Source organism: Phyllopteryx taeniolatus, chromosome 3 (assembly GCF_024500385.1).
Source record: "Phyllopteryx taeniolatus isolate TA_2022b chromosome 3, UOR_Ptae_1.2, whole genome shotgun sequence".
Lineage (NCBI taxonomy): Eukaryota > Metazoa > Chordata > Actinopteri > Syngnathiformes > Syngnathidae > Phyllopteryx > Phyllopteryx taeniolatus.
Window position 1 is genome coordinate 32,323,114 of NC_084504.1, and position 20,350 is coordinate 32,343,463.

Consider the following 20,350-nt stretch of genomic DNA (forward strand, 5'->3'; position numbering starts at 1 on the left):
AAAACAACTTTCGAGCAGACAGAATGTCTTCTCACAATAGCTGGTCACTCATTACTACCGATATGGTAAAAGTTTTCCAACCGTCCATTTCCCACCTTGACCGGCGGGCTACACCCCTAACTGATCACCTGTCAATCACACACCCCACACAGACAAGCCAATCATATTCCCCTGCGGACAATTTAGTCTTCAGTTAACCTTATATGCAGGTTTTTGGAACGTGTGAGGGAACCGGATCAATTCCACGAGAACACAGAAACACCAGAGCCGAGATTTGAACGCAGAACCGTGAACTAATTACCGTGCTACCCTCAATTCATCGCAAGCTCTGGCAGGACGAAATACGTAATCGTAATCGTCGTGTAAAAGCATGTTGCTGGAAATTATTTCAGTTCTGAACAATATACTTTACTGTATGTTTTGACCGTTATTCCGAATTCTTGAGAGAATATGTTGCCCTAAGTGTTCTTATGGACGTATAATTTGTGTAAGTACTCATCTTGGCAGTGCGTGAACAGCTTTGTGTGCAAACCATCAGCAGGCTCTTCTCGTCGATATGTCAACTTTGCTATCAAGCCGCAGAACTCGACTTTCAAGCCAGCTAAGAAGCGAGCGTCTGTCGTCGGCCTGGCCTCCCTTCTCGTCAAACCGCAGCAATTTCACGGATAATTATCAGAGCGAGGCCAGATGCGTGGCATGCATCCACGGGCCCTTTGTTGCTCATGAAATTAGACCCTGTGCTGCAGTGACAGCCAAATGAACACGTTCCCCTTGAAGGCTGCGAGGAGGGAGGATGTCGGCTCAGGATGCCACATGGGTGCCCGCTCTGTTTCATGAAATATTTCATCAAGGGTCATGTACAGAAGACAATGCCACCAGGCTTTCTGCTTGTGGTCAAAATGTTTTTACTGTTCCTCTTTTTGCCATCTGCTTCAAAGCTTATTGGCTATTAAGATTCACTGCCAACAGCTTTGGTTTTTACGAAACTGCGACTAAAGTTTCATAATGAACTCATTTACGTTGTATAGAGTGAACTGATGGTCACAATAGATTTGTACATGCACAATATGATACAAATATACACCTGAAAACACTTTCAAGCGTCTTTTGCACTATGGTTCTCGTGGCCCAGTTTGTCCCAAACATATTGCACCGTGGAATTTCTTTCCTCCTTATTCAAGTCTTGCAAAGTTTTCTTACGGTTGATCACGACGCTGCTTGCCACGGTTGGGTGCGGAGGGCGTGCGCTGCAGTCCGGCAGGCTCGAAGGTGCACTACAGTTGGCGCTGCAGCACCAAGGTCAATATGTTGCCTCCCCAACGGCCTGGCACGTTCTCATGGCATCCCTTACGTTTCTTACGATCGAGCTCCGACACGTTTTTCACTACCTGTTGACGCTTCCTATGAATAAAACGTCGGCACAGGGCTTGTGTGCACCCAAAAAGAAAGCAATTTCAATCATTTTCACCTTTGAGAGACTATCGAAGCTTTGGCGCCTGAAATAACGTCTTGGAATTTAGAGGAGCAATGTGGGTTGACGGCTTCCTGAATCCGTTTGGATGCCGCCGTCCGCCCAACCGAGTGTTGCAGTCTTTTCAATGGATGGGCACGGTGTTGACAGTGTGCCGATGAATGCTGCGGTAATGATTTATTATTATGATTATTTTATTTCATTACCAAACTATCTTGTCGACTGTGCTTTCAAGCATCACAAAGTGTACCTCAGTGTGTCAGTTGAATTTTCCTTTGAGGGACTATGATGAGTAAAATAAATACAAATGAAAAACACCTTTTCGCACATCAAGCTTGTAGACTTCTGCTTATCGCAGTGCTGAAGGGGATCCTCAATGACATTTTTAATTGCATTCAAATGTATTCGACTCTTAATAACAAACAATTATGCCAGTGTTTCTGCGAGGTATCACTGTAATATAGTAGTGCAGTGACACGTTTCATTCATCTTATTCTGGGGTGATCCATTAAAAATGTTGCCATACAGGGAAAACTTCCAAGAATTTGTGACCATAGTTTCTGACCTATTGTATGAATAGTTAAACCTGCAGATTGGAAAGTTTAAAGCTTGACGGCTACAGAGAGCGAGGCGTATATTTCCAGGTCATTTATTAAAGCAGATTGCAGACACGCAGGCCAAATAACAGCTCATACAATATCACATTTTGGGACAATATCACATTTTGTCGCCGTTTATCCACGACGATGACGGTCTGGCACGTTTGCTCATCGCTCCCATTGGCGTTGTCGACTGTCACGACCGCCACCTTTTGTCCACGGTGGCCTAAAATTGTCAGCGGAAACATCGTGTGAACATAATATTGTTTTAGAGCGTCCGCACAAGCAGTCTAGTGCTCTTTCTTGCTAACTTTGGATACTCTTTGGTAGGGCTGGGCGATTATGGAGAAAAAATAATAATCCCGATTATTTTGATTGAGTATTGGCGGCGCAGTGGACGACTGGTTAGCACATCTGCCTCACAGTTCTGGAGACGGGGTCCCAATCCCAGAGTTTGCATGTTCTCTCCGTGCCTGCGTGGCTTTTCTCCGGGTTTCCTCCCACACTCCAAAAACATGCATGCTAGGTTGACTGAAGACTCTAAATTGACCGTAGGTGTGAATGTGGGTGCCAATGGTTGTTTGTTTCTATGTGCCCTGCGATTGGCTGGCGACCGGTTCAGGGTGTAGCCCGCCTCTCGCCCGACGATGGCTGGGACAGAACAGAAGTAAAAAAGAAATACTTTATTTTGCCAACATCTCGATAACTTGAAGGAAGTGTCAAGCAGAAACAGCTTTTGAGCAGTGCAGTCATCTCTGCACGTTAAGGACGTTTCTGTTTGGTGCCCGTTCTAGGTGCCTTCTAGGAGCTTTCACTGTTAAGAAATCTCTCCCATAGGCTACAGAGCGATGGACCGTTCCAATGCAAAAAAGAAAACTTAATAGCCAAACCAACCACGGTCAGCATCAGCCACTGTAGGATGCGCATTATACAGAACACGACACATATTTCTGATTATATGATACATGTGTATACCGTGTGTGTGTGTGTGGTGTATGTTATATATATATATATGATATTTAGCAAAGGAGCTTCTCTGTGCATGTCCTGGAGAAAGTAGGGCATTCGCGCTGATGCTTAACATGGAATGGAATGTTTTGGGGGGTTTTTTCCTGAAAACCTGACTTTAGCTGGTCTGCGAACAGAGGGCCTCATCTGTGGCTTTTGCACCATTGTGCAGCAGTTATATAAGTCTGCGAGGTCGCGCAACGGCCTACTATTCTCTAATCGCTATGCTGTTATGAAATGTGGATGCATGTCATCTTTATTATTTATACACTTCCTGTTGTAGGTGAAATATTATTTGTCCTGCTCCATTGCCTAACAGATCTTTCACTCACTTAAAGTAAGCCTGAACAGTATGAGAATCATGCAAAATTAGTGTAAGACTTACAGTATATGAATCTACAAGAACAAAACATGTTATATTATTTATCATTTTCGTGTTTTAGGGCTTTATCTATAATTGAAGATGTTGCAAAGTACATTTGCACTGTTGTCTTTCCAAGATGTTCCTCTCTTCATGACATTAACATTCTGGTTTGCCTTAAATTGATGTAGAACTCAAAAGCACTTTTTTTTTTTTTTTTTTGGATGGGTGGGGGCTGTGGATTTTATCATATTGTTTTCACTTGCAATTTCTTTTGTGTAGCATTAATAAAGCATTTTTTTTTTATCTCCTACAATACTAGTATTGGGGAAAAAAACAAATAGTACTACAAGAATAAAGTCACAATGGTTGACGGGAAAAGGATTTAGGGTTAACATTTTGAAAATACAATGCTAAATTGTAAAATTGTATACACGAGGACTGTTAAGGACATTTTCAATGTTTTGGCACATCAACATGATTTATTCTTCGTAATAGCGCAAAATAAATAGCCCTCACTGGAAGACAAATCAAAAATCCGATCAAACATTTACAGCAAGGCAATGATAGGATAATGATGATATGACAGCCACCATCTCAAAGCCCCATATCGCATTTGTTTGATATCTTGGGTTTGAATTGATAAGGGCTGTGATGTGTTCATACTTATGCGTTTCATTATACGTCTTTCCTTGGACATTCCGGCTCTGCAACTGCAGTTCTCAGCATTGACATTCAATTCCTTGTGTACAAAATGCCATTTTGTAAACAAAGCGCATGTAATGTAGCCCTTTGTTTGACACGCATGTCATCTCCCCCCAACCCATTTCAAGCTGACCTTTCCTGTCTCCGGTCTATTTAACACCAAAGACTTATAGCACTACGGGGATTTTTATTATCGGTGCTCTCCGTTCGTCTGACTTAATTCAGGCGTGCTGTGTATTTACAAACGGGCACCTGTGACCGAGTCCGGCATCAGCTTTGTAGTGGGGCTAACGACGGGTACGGAAAAGTACCGCCTCGAAGAGCTCCGAGGAGCCGCCGCAAAATTGAAGATGTTTACGCTACACGTCAGCCTCGGTAAAGTGTGAGCGGAAGGCACGAGAAAGGTGATCTAATGCAACAAAGTAGAACGGTGGCCTGAGAGTTCAACACAAAGGGACTTGACATTTTCAAAAATCGCTCTTTGTAAAATGTCACAGATTGCAGCCGGCATCTAGCGTTTGTCATCATTTGGGCAGATTGTGGCTTGCGCAAACTCATGTCAGTGTGAAACGCGCACACACACACACACACACACACACACACACTTTGGCTCATCATCTCCATTCCAGCAATCTGCTTCATCATTAAGTGGCACCTTGTCTTTTGTGCGCTCTGCCAGGGAGGATCTGAGCGTTCAGAGGGTGTTGCAGGTGGATCTGAAAATTGAGAGCTTCCCAGAGCTGCCGGGCAGCCGCTGGTTGGCGTGGCAGGTGGAATACCCGGCCGGCCGCTCTGCCACGCAGGAGGCCGACACTGAGATCCGACTTGCACAAGAGGATGTGGCGGGCATCGTGCCCTTGGCCATGGTGAGGTGACCACCCTCCACACACACACACACACACACACGTGCTGATGCTGATCAGATCAGGTTTTTTTTTTGGTTTTTTTTTTCCCCCTTGTGTTCACACTTTTGAGCAGCTTGCTCAGCAGGCATATTCTGCAAACAATATTTTGGAAAGTATTGTAGTAGAGTAGAGCGCTCGACACAAATGAGTTGCAAACCCCAGCAGATTTATCAGAAATTCTTCAGTTTCCCTTCAAAACCAATATTTTCTCTGGCTTACGATCCTACAAAATAGTAAAATATAAAATGTATCAGGCAATTATGACATTGTCAATGTGCTAAGTTTTTTTCCAACTAATTTGATGTCACCATGTTACACCAAAGGTGAAAGGTCCATGTTAAATGAAAACAAATAATAAATACAATTCACATGAAATCAAGGCCAGTCCAACCATCACTATTCTGACTCCAAGTGAGTACAGTATACTCATCTATCAAGAAATGAAAAAACATATTTTTCCCTGACAAATTCAAAGTAGGGACGTGGCAACAATTTGGGCCTGTGCTGTGAGAGTTTGGAAGCGATCTCCGCTTTGGGTCCCAGCGGGTCTCAGATGGGGTCCGGGCGCGTTCTGGCCGCAGGGCGAGCCGGCAGCTGAGTCTCCCTCTGCGGGCAAAGCCGAGTGTGTGGCGGAGATTAACGACAGGCGCTCACGTGGCGAGGCTCTGTCGCCTCGCTGGAGCGACCGAGGGAAGTGTGGCTCGCGATTTCGACGGGGGGCGTTCAGATGGAAAATGAGCAGCGTCGAACACATGAAGACAAAGACATCAGCGCTGATTACTAAAACAAAGATGGCTTCCGTTTCTATTTCTGAGTTGCGTACCGCAAACCTGACTGCGGTGTTGTGTTATTCTCTTAGTAGTGCCTATAGCGCAAAAAGATAATAGATGCCTGTGGGTGGCTGTTGCCGGATGCAAAAGAACGCGACGCACCCACCACCGATGCCTTCTCGGGATAATTGAAACTACGCGTTTAATGCCGTATTGTTCGACTCGCTTCCCTCACATCCTTTCATGTCGCTGATGTTTCAACTGCCTGCTCGCTTGCTCTAAGAATATATACAGTACTATGCACCCACACGGGCTGCTTTTTAAAAAAAAAAAAAACAGCCGCAATTATTTGAATGAATTTGCAGCAAAGGCTCTGCTTGAGGTTGGCAATGGAATCAAGCAAGACTTCCTGTACAAGGAGAAGGGGCTACACCTTTAATAAAATAAAACCTATTTAACTTGCTTTAGGGAACCATTGTGCAAGGAAAAAAAAGACACAGAAGTAATTCCGCTATTGTATCTGTAAAATGAATTCCTTGAATGATCGTGCACTCCTCCCATGTCTCAAATATACAGTCATCAATCAAGGCTAACAGTGTTTCCTCTTTCACTCTTATTATTCTGCTCTTTCTACATTGAGGAAGGATTTTATGGCTTACTATAAATCATGCAGGTTCCTATCACTGTGGCATAATCCGTTTCAGTTATCTGATATTACAAACAATTTGCCAAACCTGGCTAAATCATTTAGGAGCAGGATAATCTGGGAGCAGATCCCCAAGAGGATGACGAGTTCTTGGTGTATATTATAACAGATGACGTACGCAAGGGTTTGATATTCCCGCTGCCTCCTTTCGTTTGGATGCAGGTGCTCGTGATCACCTCCAATATTGGCAACGGTGCGGCATGTTTTCGATCCATATCCCCCTGCTGCATTCTATACATTTTCCAATAAAATGTGGCACACAACTACGGTATACTGCGGCTATGCCCAGCTCTTGTCATGTTGTAAATGTTGAAAAATAGTAGTCATATATATCTACTTTTATTCTACAATTTCTAATAGTGGTAGAAAAGTCCATTCGAACGTTTTGACTTGACCGATACATGGACTGTACTCTGAATTGCATAAAGACAAGCCTCTCTCCTCTTCTTCTCTCTTTATCAGAAAATAAACGCTCCCCTAATAATGTGATTAGAGACACGCTCAAGTCTCATTAAGGCTTCGTGTTTACACTTGGCACGTAACCCGACGCAAAATGCCACCACCTCCGTGAATAACAATCACAGCAGGAGATCTCACAAACACTCATCAAGCTAGCCACTTCCCTTATTTGCCATTGGAATACATACGTAGCTTTGATAACCGCTTACCAACATGGCGCTTCAACACGTCCCTATTGAAGGACCCAGATTTTGATTCCTTTGCGAGGAAGGAATGAGATGAGTTTCTGAAATTCAACGACTCCCCAACCACATCCCCAACTCTGTTGCGGGAAACCGGGAAAGCCGTTTTGAGAGGTCGAATCGTATCGTATTCTTTGTAGAAGAAAAACCAAGAACAAAAATTGGAAAATGGAATTGAGGAAAAAATTCAATACCTCACAGAAGAATATGCAATTAATCGGATAGATACGCTTAGAAATCAACTTCAAAAGGCAAAACATCAGTTAGACGGTATCTTATCAAAAAGAACAGATTTTCTGTTAAGATACACTACGCATCACACACACTCCCCATGTTTTAATGCACCACATACACCTATCTCTAGGGGGCGGTGGGTCGTGCGTGTAGGGGGTTTGGCTGCCCTGGCTCTCCTGCCCCCACTCCCTCGGCTCACTAACCTCTCCAGATTTTAATGCACCACACCACTCGGGGGGCGGCGCTGATACACTGATACATGGCCTATGACTGCCAGTGACTGCTGGCAGTCATAGTAACAGGGTGGGGGTGGGCCTCACTTACTTGCATGGCGGTGCCCCCCGTGCTGGATGACTGCTTGGTGTTGGGGCTGACCTCTCATGGCCCGAGGCTGCTCCTTGGGTCCCCCCCCACTTATCATTCCCTTGTTGGGTGCCCTATCCGCCCTCCTTTCCAATAAACAAGGGACACTCTCGCACCCTCGGGCTTGGCGGGGACTGACTCGCGGGCCCTGCGGGGGCGTCTGGGGCGGTGGGTGGTGTGGGGTGGTCGGCTGGCATTGGGTCTCTGCGGCCCCCGCTGGGTGGCTGGTAGTCAGGCTGCTCAAGTCTGATTCTCAATAAACCTCAATTTTAATACCACAGCGGAAGCTTAAAAACTCCACTGTGACACAGTAAAACTCTTTCGGCATAAAAGGGATACCGATTTTCCATTCTGCTTGACCTAACAGCCGAACAGGACAAAAAAAAAATCAATAATAATAATAATAATAATTACCGCTTATAAAAAAGAACATGAGACAAGTATCTATTTCAGCAAATAAAAAAAGATTTAAGTAAAAACAAAAACAAAAATCTCTATATAATTGTGTTCAGAATAAAAGCAATAGCAAATGGTATGTTTGTATCCTTGTAATTTCAATACACTCAAATACATTTGAAACACAGCACATTTTATTCGAAATCAAAACAAAGAAATGAGTGTAGTGTAGAAAACCGAATAATACAGCAGTCCCTGCATTTTAACCCCCCAAGAAATGTACCGTACAAAGTAAAAAATACTTGAAGTTTTCTTTTTTTTCGGTGTTGCCTTGCCACTGGGAAGTGCTTCACATCTGTGCTGCATGGAAACAACCAACTTCTGGCACCTGAAGCTGCTCTTTTGCAAACTGTTTTTCTTGGCTCTTTGCCAGGTGGATTTGTGAAACAAACTTGTAAAAGCAACCATCTGGCTTGAAATGCTCATGATGTTGCCACTGAGTCGCTATAAAATCGCCAACATCAGGTTGTCAAGACTTAAAGGACCGACCCAAAACTTTCTTTTCACATGAGCTTGCGGGACACACTGAAGGAAGCCAGAGAGCATAAAAATCAATAGTCGCATTGATAGTTTTACTGTTTTATAATTTTACAGAATTAGATTGATCACTTTGTCATTATAACGTTTCCTCCTCAAACATGTTTGAAATTGCTTTCTTAAATCAATAAAAATTTACATTTGTGTGTTGTCAAACAGGTAATTTGGTCATTTCAAATGTTGAGGATGCTTATTAATATTGTTCTACCTGTACAGTGAAGAAAAAAAATCATTTTATTAAAATGTGATTTTGCAAGTGGTGTATATCATGCAAGTATAACCCAAGATATTACCGAATATCCACAAATTGTATCCGGTTGCATTTATTCACTCAATTGTAACAGTTAAGAGTTACAGTTGTTTATTTCAAGAAGAGGCCTTTATTAATCCAAATATCTGTGCAAAGGTGGAGTGACACAAAGTGCTGCCCGTTGATCGGTTGAGAATAGTTAATTTCATACTTTCATGTGCATGCCTCGCGTTAGCCCTCGGTAGTGGGGCTCTTTATGAGGGGCCGTCAGGGACATTATTCAGGATTAGCTCTCACACTTACTATTCAAATGCTTTCACACACACACACACACACACAAAAACTCTCATAAGGCTCTCATAAGGACTACTCAAACACTCTCATACACATGCGTCTTGCTTTCGTCAACACTACTCAAATGCTCTCATTTACACTACTCAAATGCTCTCACACACATGCGTCTTGCTTTCGTCAACACTACTCAAATGCTCTCATTCGCACGCGTCTTGCTTTCATCAACACTACTCAAATGTGTTCATGCGAGCATGTCAATCACATGCTCACACGCATCACTGGCATTCACGAGTTCATGTCAATCATGCTCACACGTGAATTGTGTAAATCTTTTATTAGGTAGTTCAATTCAAAAAGAGAAATTATAGAGATGAACTGCACACACTCAGTGAAGTATTTCATATTTAAAATATGTATTATTATGATGATTGTAGCACATAGCAAGTAAAAAAAAAATTCCCCATATTGAGAAACTAAAATATAACGTCAAACGAAATAGTCAATGAATTCAAGAAATAAAGTGATTTTTGATGTAGAAATTAGGCAGGAATTTGCCCTCCGAAAAGTACTTCAGTGTTTAATTACTGTATGAGTACTGAAGAAAAACTTCAACTATATTCTAATTTATTGAGATGTACCTATATTTAAAAAAAGTCATAAAATGTTTGACTCTGACTGCGTGTAGTCTGGATTGCATATCTATGGCATGAGTTTCACTACGACAATTAAATTCCTTCATTCCTTTTGGACACCTCATTAGGTACACCGCACGGTGGATGACTTCTCAGGACCGAGGTTCAATCCCCGGTATCGCCAGTGTTGGCTTTACATGTTCTCCCTGTGCCTGCGTGGGTTTTCTCTGGGCACTCCGGTTTCCTCCTACATCCCAAAAACATGCATAGGTTAATTGACAACTCTAAATTGCCCATAGGTGTGAATGGGAGTGCGAATGGTTGTTTGTTTTATATGTGCCCTGCGATTGGCTGGCAACCAGTTCATGTTGTACTCCACCTCCTACCCGATGATAGCTGGGATAAACTCCAGCACGCCCGCGACCCGCGTGAGGAGAAGCGCATTTATTGAGCATAAATGGATGGATGGATGGACACTATTCATGTGTGAGCATGATTGACATGAACTCGTGAATGCTAGTGATGTGTGCAAGAATGTGATTGACGTGCTCGCATGAACGCATTTGAGTAGTGCTGATAAGAGCGAGACGCGTGTGTATGAGAGCATTTGAGTCGTGATAATGAGAGCATTTGAGTAGTGCTAATTAGAGCAAGACTCGTGTGTATGAGAGTGTTTGAGTAATCCTTATGAGAGCCTTTGAGTAGTTTGTGTGTGTGTGTGTGAAAGCATTTGAATAGTAAGTGTGAGAGCTAATCCTGAATAATGTCCCTGACGGCCCCTCACAGGTCTTAATGAAAGCGCCATTGAGAGCGGAACTAGAGTGATCTGTACTTCATTTTCTGGACATATATTTATACTGTACATACAGTATAGACGCATCTGCCTGAACAGTTTGTCTGACGCCTGGCAAAGATTCATCATTACATTTGAGCTTGCTGCACAGCTGCATGGCCCATTTATTATTTGTTTGCCGTATGTTTTATTACAGTACCGATCTGTCCTCAAAAAGTGGATTGATCACCGGGTGTGTCACCCCACACAAATAAATGCTTCTTTTTTTGTTCCACACAAAAAATACCAAGTGTGTCATCTAAGACTAAAATAACCATTCCCCCCCCCCTCAAATATGACCCGTTCTACACCCCAAGATGTGCGCTCATACATGATATTTCCCTTCTCTATATGGCTGCACACTTTCACAAGGGTTTCTTTGGCACTTGAAGTTCCCAAGGTGCACGGTGTTTGCATCCATTCCAGAGTACCTAACACACAGCACAACTACTTGCGCATGCAGACACATTCAGAACTCATTCACTCTCTCCGTCGCCCCCTGTCCCCTTTTGTCCCTCGTCCGTCCCTCACTCCGACACATGCACAAACAAACACGTGCTCGCACACGTATTAGACTTGTGCAGTCTGCATGCAGCAATATGAGAGAGGCACACAAGCGAGAAAAGGGAAGACTGAATTAGATTACTTGGGATCACTGTGGCGTGAACTACGGATAACTTCCATTCCCTCCCGCTGCAACACTCCTCGCTGAAAGGAACTCAGTTAATGTAAGAGAGATGGCGTCAAAACCCTATCCTCAGTAACGGCTCGACCTGCGTCAAGGCGGAACCGTTAGCAAAGTCCTTTGAACAAATGTGGACCACATTGTCGCCGGCGGCTGTTTATGCAATCAAAAGTATGCACTCTGACGAGAAGGAGGCAAGAGATGGAAATGACTGGCCTGTTATTAACCCACATAATATACATCTTAAAACATCATGAACAAAAATCTTAAGGCTTCCGTAAGGTGAAAATGAATGTCTTCTAAATTGGACATCACAGAGAAGTGTTCTCAGCAACCCTGGCAAAAAACAAGGCATCAAAATTGTGTAAAACCAATCCGTTCTCTCCGCTCTCAAACACTGTGGCCGTGTCCGCTCTCCACAATTAACACACTCCACAAACTGTGTCGGCACTGTATTGACACTGTGTTGATGACTCAATAGTGTCCCCTGCAATAGTTCTAAAATCATTGCAGGTAAACAAAATGAAAATAAGATGGAAAAGCTTACATGCTGCAAACCCAACATCAGCCTGTGAAATAATATTTAATCGCTAGTCCTTTACTTAAAATATCATCTCATCATTGTATAATTTCATTTGCTCAATTTATTTGCTGACCTTTTTATGAGAAGAGTTTAAAATTTGCTTAAAACCTCAGCTCCATCCACTGCTTGCTTGTTAGGAACTGCAAGCCAAAGGGAAATATTTTCTTAAAAGCTTATTTAAGGACTGTAAATTGACAAACAATATTAACAAACCCTTTTGTGTGTAATATACTATTTTTGAATTTTTTTTTTGTGACAATTTCAACATACCTCGGGGTACTCACACGAGTATCTGCCAATTCTTCATTGCCATGCCGAGCTCTATAATGCCTCAGCATTGATGAAGTGCTCTTGTAAGATGTGGAGCACCTCCAATAAAATCAAAAGTTAATTTATCTGAAAACAATTCAAACGTCTTACCAGAAAAGAGTACCAACATATGTAATTCAAAACTAACAGTAAACAACGCCCAAAGGAAAAAAAAGATTGACCTTATTTGGCGTCAAAAGATCCAAATGATTCCAGACTGGGGAAAACTTCTTGCAACGATCCATGAAGTCAGTGGAACAAGTTTAGGGCAAGCAAAAATCCAAAATCCAACAGCAAAACTCCATCCAACAAATCCGCAACATGACGACACAGTTTGTTTCCTTATAAACACAATTTGGCGCGGCACATCCAAACGAGACACTTCCTCTATCGGTCACATGATTTTTTTTTCTTAAAGCGCAACACGCACCAATACGGACGGGGTTTCACTCTTGTGCGCTTGGCACAGTGCTGATGCACCAGTGTTGTTCGTCCCATCACTACTACATGCAGCTGTTGTCAGTCTTTGCATATGCTTTGAGCAATTATCTTCAAAAATGTTCAGGGTCTGTAACTGAATAACACAAATCCTAATGCGTGCATCACAGACGACGTATGGTGACACTGTTACATTTTTAATTATTTTTAAGGGGAAAATAAATTGCCATAACAAGAGTGAAAACAGTAGCAAGTGCTGCACTTCTGTTGCTCTCTCAATTTGTCAGTCAGCAGGCTACTTCCTGCTTCATCAGAATCCGAATAGAATCATCTTTATTTTGCCAAGTATGTCAAAAAACACACAAGGAATTTGTCTCCGGTAGTCGGAGCCGTACGACAACAGACAGTCAATTAACAGAGAACACTTTTGAGACATAAAGACATTGAGAAAAACAGTCACTGAGCAATAAAAGATTGCTTGTAATCTGGTAATGCCGGTACAATTATTTAAAAAAAAAATTTTTTTGGACAATTGTGCAAAAAGATCCTCTAGCAATGAGAGCAGTTTGAATGACTAATATAGCAATAGTCCGGTGCAATGACCATTGTGCAAAGGGCGCCTAGACTTCAAGGAATGTATGCAGTTTGAAGTGACTATTAGTGCGATCATCTGGGACAATGTCGATTGTGCAAATGTTGCAGATACTCCTCAGTCAGTGTGCAGTGTGCAGAGCATTGATGCTGCTCTGGCATGAGTGGCCAGTATTGGTCAACAACAGATATGCAAATAGTGCAGCGTGGCGAGACTACTACAGTGAGTGCACGAGTAATGTAGAATTGGCCCGACACAAATGTGACAACAAACTCAAGACAAAGAATTGGCGGCATGTTGCAATGGAATTGTAGGTTAAGTGTTTAAGAAATTGATGGCAAGAGGAAAGAAGCTGTTGGAATTTCTGCTGGTTCGAGTTTGCATTGATTGGTAGCGCCTACCTGAGGGAAGGAGCCGAGGATGCGGAGGGTCCGAGAGGATTTGGCACGCTCTTGTCTTACATCTGGTAGCGTGCAAGTCCTCAAGGGGCGTACCTACAAACCGACAATCTTTTTCAGCAGTTTTGATTGTCCGCTGCAGTCGGAGTTTGTCCTTTTTTGTAGCAGCACCAAACCAGACTGTGATGGAAGAACACAGGACTGATTCGATGACCGCTGTGTAGAACTGCCTCAGCAGCTCCTGTGGCAGGAGAAGAAGCCGCAGGAAGTACATCCTCTGCTGGGCCTTTTTGAGGACGGAGTTGATGTATATTGCCCACTTCAGGTCCTGAGAGACTGTAATTCCCAGGAACCTGAAGGTCTCAACGGCTGACACAAGGCAGCTGGACAGCGTGAGGGGCCACAATCATCTCTACAGTCTTGAACGTGTTCAGTTCCAGGTTGCGTCGGCCGCACCGCAGCTCCATTAACTGTCTATATGCAGACTCGTCACTGTCTTTGATGAGGCCGGTGACAGTGGTGTCATCTGCAAACTTCAGGAGTTTGACAGCCGGGTGTGTTGAGGTGCAGTGGTCCGTGTAGAGAGAGAAGCGCAGCGGAGAGAGGACACAACCTTGGGGTGCCCTGGTGCTGATGCTGCATGTGGACGAGGTGGCCTCCCCCAACCTCACCTGCTGTGTCCTGCCCGTCAGGAAGCTGTAAATCCACTGGCAGATGGCAGGCGAGACGCTGAGCTGGAGAAGCTTGGCGGAGAGGAGTTCGGGGATGATGGTGTTGAACGCTGAGCTGAAGCCAACGAACAGGATGCTCGCGTAGGTCCCCGCACTGTTGAGGTGTTCTAGGATGAAGTGAAGTCCCATGTTGACTGCATCATCCGCAGACCTGTTTGCTCGGTAGGCAAACCGCAAGGGGTCCACCTGTGATGCTCTTGAGGTAGTCCAGCACGAGACGTTCAAAGGACTTCATGACCACAGATGTCAAAGTGACAGGCCTGTAGTCATTCAGACCCGAGATTGCAGATTTCTTGGGGACTGGGATGGCGGAGCGTTTGAAACAGGATGCTACTTCGCACAGTTCCAGAGATCTATTGAAGATCTGTGTGAAGACTGGAGCGAGCTGGTCCGTGCAGACTTTGAGGCAGGATGGGGACACAAGGGGTGGGCCTGCCGCTTTGTTAATCTTTTGTTGTTTGAAGATGTATCTCACATCAGCAGTCATCAAATGAGCCCAGGGCTGCCCGAGGTATGACACGGTATGCATTATTTAGCGTAGTATAGCAGTGGTCTAAAATTGTATTTTCCTGGTAGGACAGTTGATGTGCTGCTTGTATTTAGGGAGTTTGTGGTTGAGTTTAGCTTTGTTAAAGTCCCCGAGAATAATGAGGGGTGAGTCTGGGTGTTTTTTTTCAATTTCGTTTACTTGTTCACCGAGCGTTAGCAGTGCTGCGTTCATGTTAGCTTGAAGCGGAATGTAAACACCGGCGAGAATGAAAGATGCAAGTTCACGCGCCGAGTAGAATGGCTTAAAGTTCAAAAACAGCGACTCTAAAAGTTAGACACCTTGACTAAACGTCAAGGTGTCTAACCCAGTCTAACAAGTCTCCCCTTGTGTAAGTGAGTCGTGTAATGTCTCCAAAGACGAACGAAAAACACAAAAACATAAACAATACTAGAGAGCGCGTAACCGAAGCATCCACACGGGTAGGCGCCATCTTGGATGTGGAGAATGACAGAAAGTGGGACTTGGACGTCTGAGGTGGAATGGTTCAACTCTGACTCGAACAGAACAAAAATTAAAAAATACATTTACAGAAATAATCTCCATTCGTCTGATTTTTTTGCTCAACTTTGTTTGGCACGTGCACAAAGTTCTATGGAAATATGTTTTTGTGTAATCAAACAAACAAACAGCAAACAAGACGATACATCTGGCCCTTTCAATTGTTACAGAATGATTGCACTTTTTAATCCCGTAGTAATATCCAAGATTCCAGATCACCAAGTCTGCAGATTCATTGTCGCGAGCTTTAAAAATTGATCCGCTATCCAGAAACAACCGAGTGCTATTGACATACCGTCAGGGTCCGCTCTCGGCAACAGAGGAAATCAAGCTTGATATTCAGTTGTTTAAACTTGCAGTTTGGTCCCGGAAAATGATCTTGCTGTTTGAAGGGAGGCAACGCTGCGGTGTGAGATGTTGATTCTTCAATAACGTCGCACATCACACCACAGCCCTTTGAGGTCATTATAAAAACGTTATTTTCAGCTAATTCACAACTGGTTATTATTTTTGAGAAAGGTGACAGTGAGTGAAGGTTTGAGATGAGGAAGAATCACGTGAGCACTCATCAGAGAAGAGTGGCGGTGCTGGTGTTAGCAGAGCTAACGGCGACGGAGAAACAACAGATTGTTCAATCTTTTTTAATCAAGTTGAGAGCTGAGACTTCACAAAGATCGCTGAAGGCATCTGTTGACACAACACTTCTGTGATTTTCTTGGAGAAGGTCCTTTTATCTGTGATAAGCACCAATTAGTCCAATAAGATAGACAGTCGTTTGTCATAATGGAAAAGCTGCTGTAATTAAATAATGGCTTTTGACCTGGAATCATTTCGTCAAATGAATTAAGATCCATGACTGACTGCCTCCAAAGACTGTAATGCGATAAAACTAATGACTATTGCTCGTGGGAGGCTTATTTTGAGCTTCCGTCGTATTTATGCGATGTTTTGCCTTTAACTCGTGATGCCTCGTAGGTTTTTGTGGCCTTGTTGGAATTGATTGTTTGACCAAGATGTGACACCAGCAGCAGCTCTGTTTTCAAAGATGAACGTTAAAGTTGTCACAAACCTCACCTTAAGTGAGTGCGCTCAAAGCGCACCTCTGCAATTTGTCACTAATTCCAAGCCAACAAACTGGAGTCAGACAAAACTATTTTTGTCGACTCCAACGCTGGAGAAACATCCTGGCATCTTTTAATCTTCTCTCTCTCTCTCTCTCTCTCTCTCTCTCTCTCTCTCTCGCACTCTCTCCCTCTCCATTATACATATATCCTCTATTTCTACCAGCTTCTTGTCCTTACAGAGAAGCATTCAATTTACAGATGAATTGCCTCACTGGTCACCTTCTGTCCTCATGTGTTGCTGCATTCCATTATACTTGAAAGAGATGTGGGTTTTTTAGGTCATCTAGAGATGAATCTTAAAGGCGGTAATTGGATGTCTGAGCTGATTCCACTTCACAGTAGGAGGCGGGTCCATTATCTTTTGCCATTGTAGACTAACACATTCCTGTCCAGCCTGCACTCATCATCGTTAGACATGCTGAGAAAGCGCGATGATTGAGCGGGAGCGGGAGGACAGGGCATACATCATATCTGGACACATCCGTCTTTGTGTTCCAGTCCAGGCGCCAAACGATGCTCACGCTGCGCACGCAAGGAGATGAGGAGGAGCGACAGCAGCCGTCGGCGTTCACGTGGGGCTTCCGATGCGCCTTTAAACAATATATCACAACCGCATTCCCGTCAGGAACTCACGGCAAAACTCGGCAAAGCCATTTGTCAAACATATAGCCAGATATACAAACAAACAAACATTTATATGCTAAACCAGAAGGCGTGTACCATAGAAAACAATTTGACATAAATTGTGCAAAGTTTTTTTTTTTATCATCATAACCTCACTTTTCTTTCTTACCATCTTTCGCGTCCATTAGTGGTATGCGCTGTGTTAGAGGGATGAAAAAGAACATTTTGAGAATTGTGTGTCACACACTTTCAAGTGTGAATTTCTTGAACTTCAAAAATGGAATGCAAATATTTGCACTTTCATTCAGAAGCGTACGGATGCCAGCACGTGAATCTTTGAGTTGAAATGATTTAAAATTGCGTTTAAAATAGCTTTTGATTGAAGGATTCACTGAATCGTTTCAGCTGCTCCAGTGTTTACTGGAATCAAATAATCATCAGTGAGCGTCCCATTCCTGATTTAAAAGGGTTCAAAATTACATGTTTAAATTGCAACAATTTTCAGAAAAAAAGGCTCAGATGTGTTCCCTTGGAAAGCTTTTTATGTAATTTTCTCCAAACTAATGTTACAGAGATGTATGCCACTTGAGTCGCTTTTCAGTTCTCTTTCCCCTTTTGAGAAATGTTTGGACCTCGGTACAAAAAAAGCAGGGAGGAAGTCAATGCTGGTGTTCAGAAAACTCATATCTCCTCTCCACTTCTCCAGCTGACCCACTTCTGCTCACTCTGGCCCACTGAGCTTTGGGAAGAATGTGCCTATTTCTTGGTGGTAATGGACTCGAAAGTGAGGCTGACCTTTGTGCCTGCTCAGAGAGGTCTGCCTCCAGAGGGGCAGATCAGCCGAGCCGGCATGATGGATCTCGATCTGAAATCCGACCACAGATCAGGAGGCCGTAACCTCTTTCTTCGATCGAAATATCGGCGAAATAGATATGTAGCTGAAAATGAGCGGAATGCGGTGAGATCCGTTGTTTTGCGGCAAATCAGCAGGAGCGCCGTTGAGGGATCGCTGCACCGTTGCCCGTATCAGTCAGCGCCCCAGGCGGCTCCCTCCTCCGAGCCCCCGCAGCGCTCTCACTCATGAGGGGAGATGAGAAATGTCCGTGTCCCCGGTGGCTGACCTTGATTCCTCCTCAGATAAGCCCGCCTGTTGTTGACATTCACAAGGGTCTCCCACCCCCGCCTCCTGACACCTTGATCCAAGTATATTACAGGTATGCAATTCATGTGAATTGCAGGGGATTTGTCCAGCAAACTTACAATGTACTCCTTGCAATTGATCCCATGTTTTATTCACAAGCTCATTTTAACAGCATGAGGCGCAATACGTGGCCACTGGGATCGAGAGAGCGGCTTCCTACGGCCTCAGCTCCAACCAGCAATCGATTCTACAAACTATCATTTCAAGACACTAACTCCGTTCATGCACTTTTACGCTGGATATTCACCTCGAGTTTACATTTGAGGTTAAACATATCAAAATACAGCTATTAAGAAAGCGACCGCATGAAAAAAGAACAAATCAACAAGCTGTACACTGCACACAGACTACAAAGTAGGGCAGAATTAATAATTGCGAGGGCATTTGTCATGTCAGCAAGGTGTCACTAAGACGCTTCTCTGCAAAGTTTACCCATAAATCATGTCCCCTCAAAACTCATTTACATTGGAGAGCAGTTTGGTGTGATGGAACCATCGATACCGTCCATGAAATGCCAATATTCAATAACAGACAACTCACTGATGCAGAGAACATTCCAGGTACACATTTTGCTTTGAAGGGAAAGCAAAACTGGAATTCAAGTCCACCAATGACTCCGCTGAGCTCTAGAATGTGCTCAAAAGGCATTTTCTCATTTTAGACAAGCTCTTTGCACTCTGTCTGCCTTTTCTTTCTTTTTTTCGACATGCTGCTCAGAAATGAAATGATTAGCTTTTAATTTATTTCATCTGATTCAACGATACCAACAATAAAAGTATAACATGTATGTTGGAGTGGGTAAGAAAGATTATAGGAGTGTATAGGTAGGAAAACTACCAATATACTGTATACAGTATACAGAAAAAGTCTTTGCCCCCTTTTCAGATTATTTTTTTATCACATTGAGATGTTTTGTACACAGAGACAACCCAAGTGAATACAAAATGCACTTTCTAAAGGATGGTTTTGCTTAAGGGTCTGCACATAATACATGAAAAATATCAAGTATGGCTTCGAAGACCTCCTTAACTCCAGTGACACGCTTTCCCATGAGGAAGCAGAGTCTGGGTTCTCTGAGGCGGGCTCTCCTATCTCTGGGGTTGAGGTCACCGAGGTCGTCAAAAAGCTCCTCGACAGGAAATGGGCAACCTTTCCACGATGTCACTTTGTCGCTTGGGACACGGACTTTAGCGGACCTCGGCCCGCCTGCTAATTTTGGGCTGCCAAGTCTTCCTATTCATGTGATGATCATCTTGATCCCTCATTAGCTCTCGTTTCCAGGTGCTACTTTCTGCAACGGACCACTTTCTGTCCAAGTGCTAAGTTCATCTTCTGCTCACCTTGCTCAGCAGTAATGAGCAGCTCATGTCTCTTCGTGACATGTACTGTACCTCAGACAGGGCACTTAGCGTGAGCAGTTTTACAAAAGCAGCCTGGTCTCATTGCTGAGCAGAGAGCACTTTCCACAGGCTGCAGCCACCAGGATCCCATGAGCTGGAAAAGAAGGTGAGAGGAGGAGGGGAAGAACTGAAAATGGGTTTATCCTTGGAGAAACACCAATGGGAAGAAAACCTGTTGGCTTCACAAGCATCCCACTACTTCAGTGTGCTGTCTTGCGGTGATGTATCACTCTGCATGGGGCTTCCCAGTTCTTTATTCCCACTTTCCTCCATGTTTCTTACTTCTGACCAACTAAAGACCCACTGGAATAAGGAAGGGGAGGTTTCACATTGTGCGTGAGGATAAAGGCTGATGAAAGATCTTCTTAGTTATTTCACCTTTGTCGACCATTC

General features: G+C 43.6%; 1 protein-coding gene across 2 annotated transcripts in view; it reads left to right on the top strand.

Annotated features, from left to right (window-relative positions):
- Positions 1 to 20,350, top strand: part of si:dkeyp-14d3.1 (transmembrane protein 132C) — a 115,281-nt gene that overhangs the window by 63,938 nt on the left and 30,993 nt on the right. For both annotated transcript variants that reach the window (XM_061768748.1, XM_061768747.1), the window contains exon 4: positions 4,824 to 5,010. In XM_061768748.1, the coding sequence (XP_061624732.1) occupies positions 4,824 to 5,010 (187 nt within the window). The remainder of the gene's footprint in view (positions 1 to 4,823; positions 5,011 to 20,350) is intronic.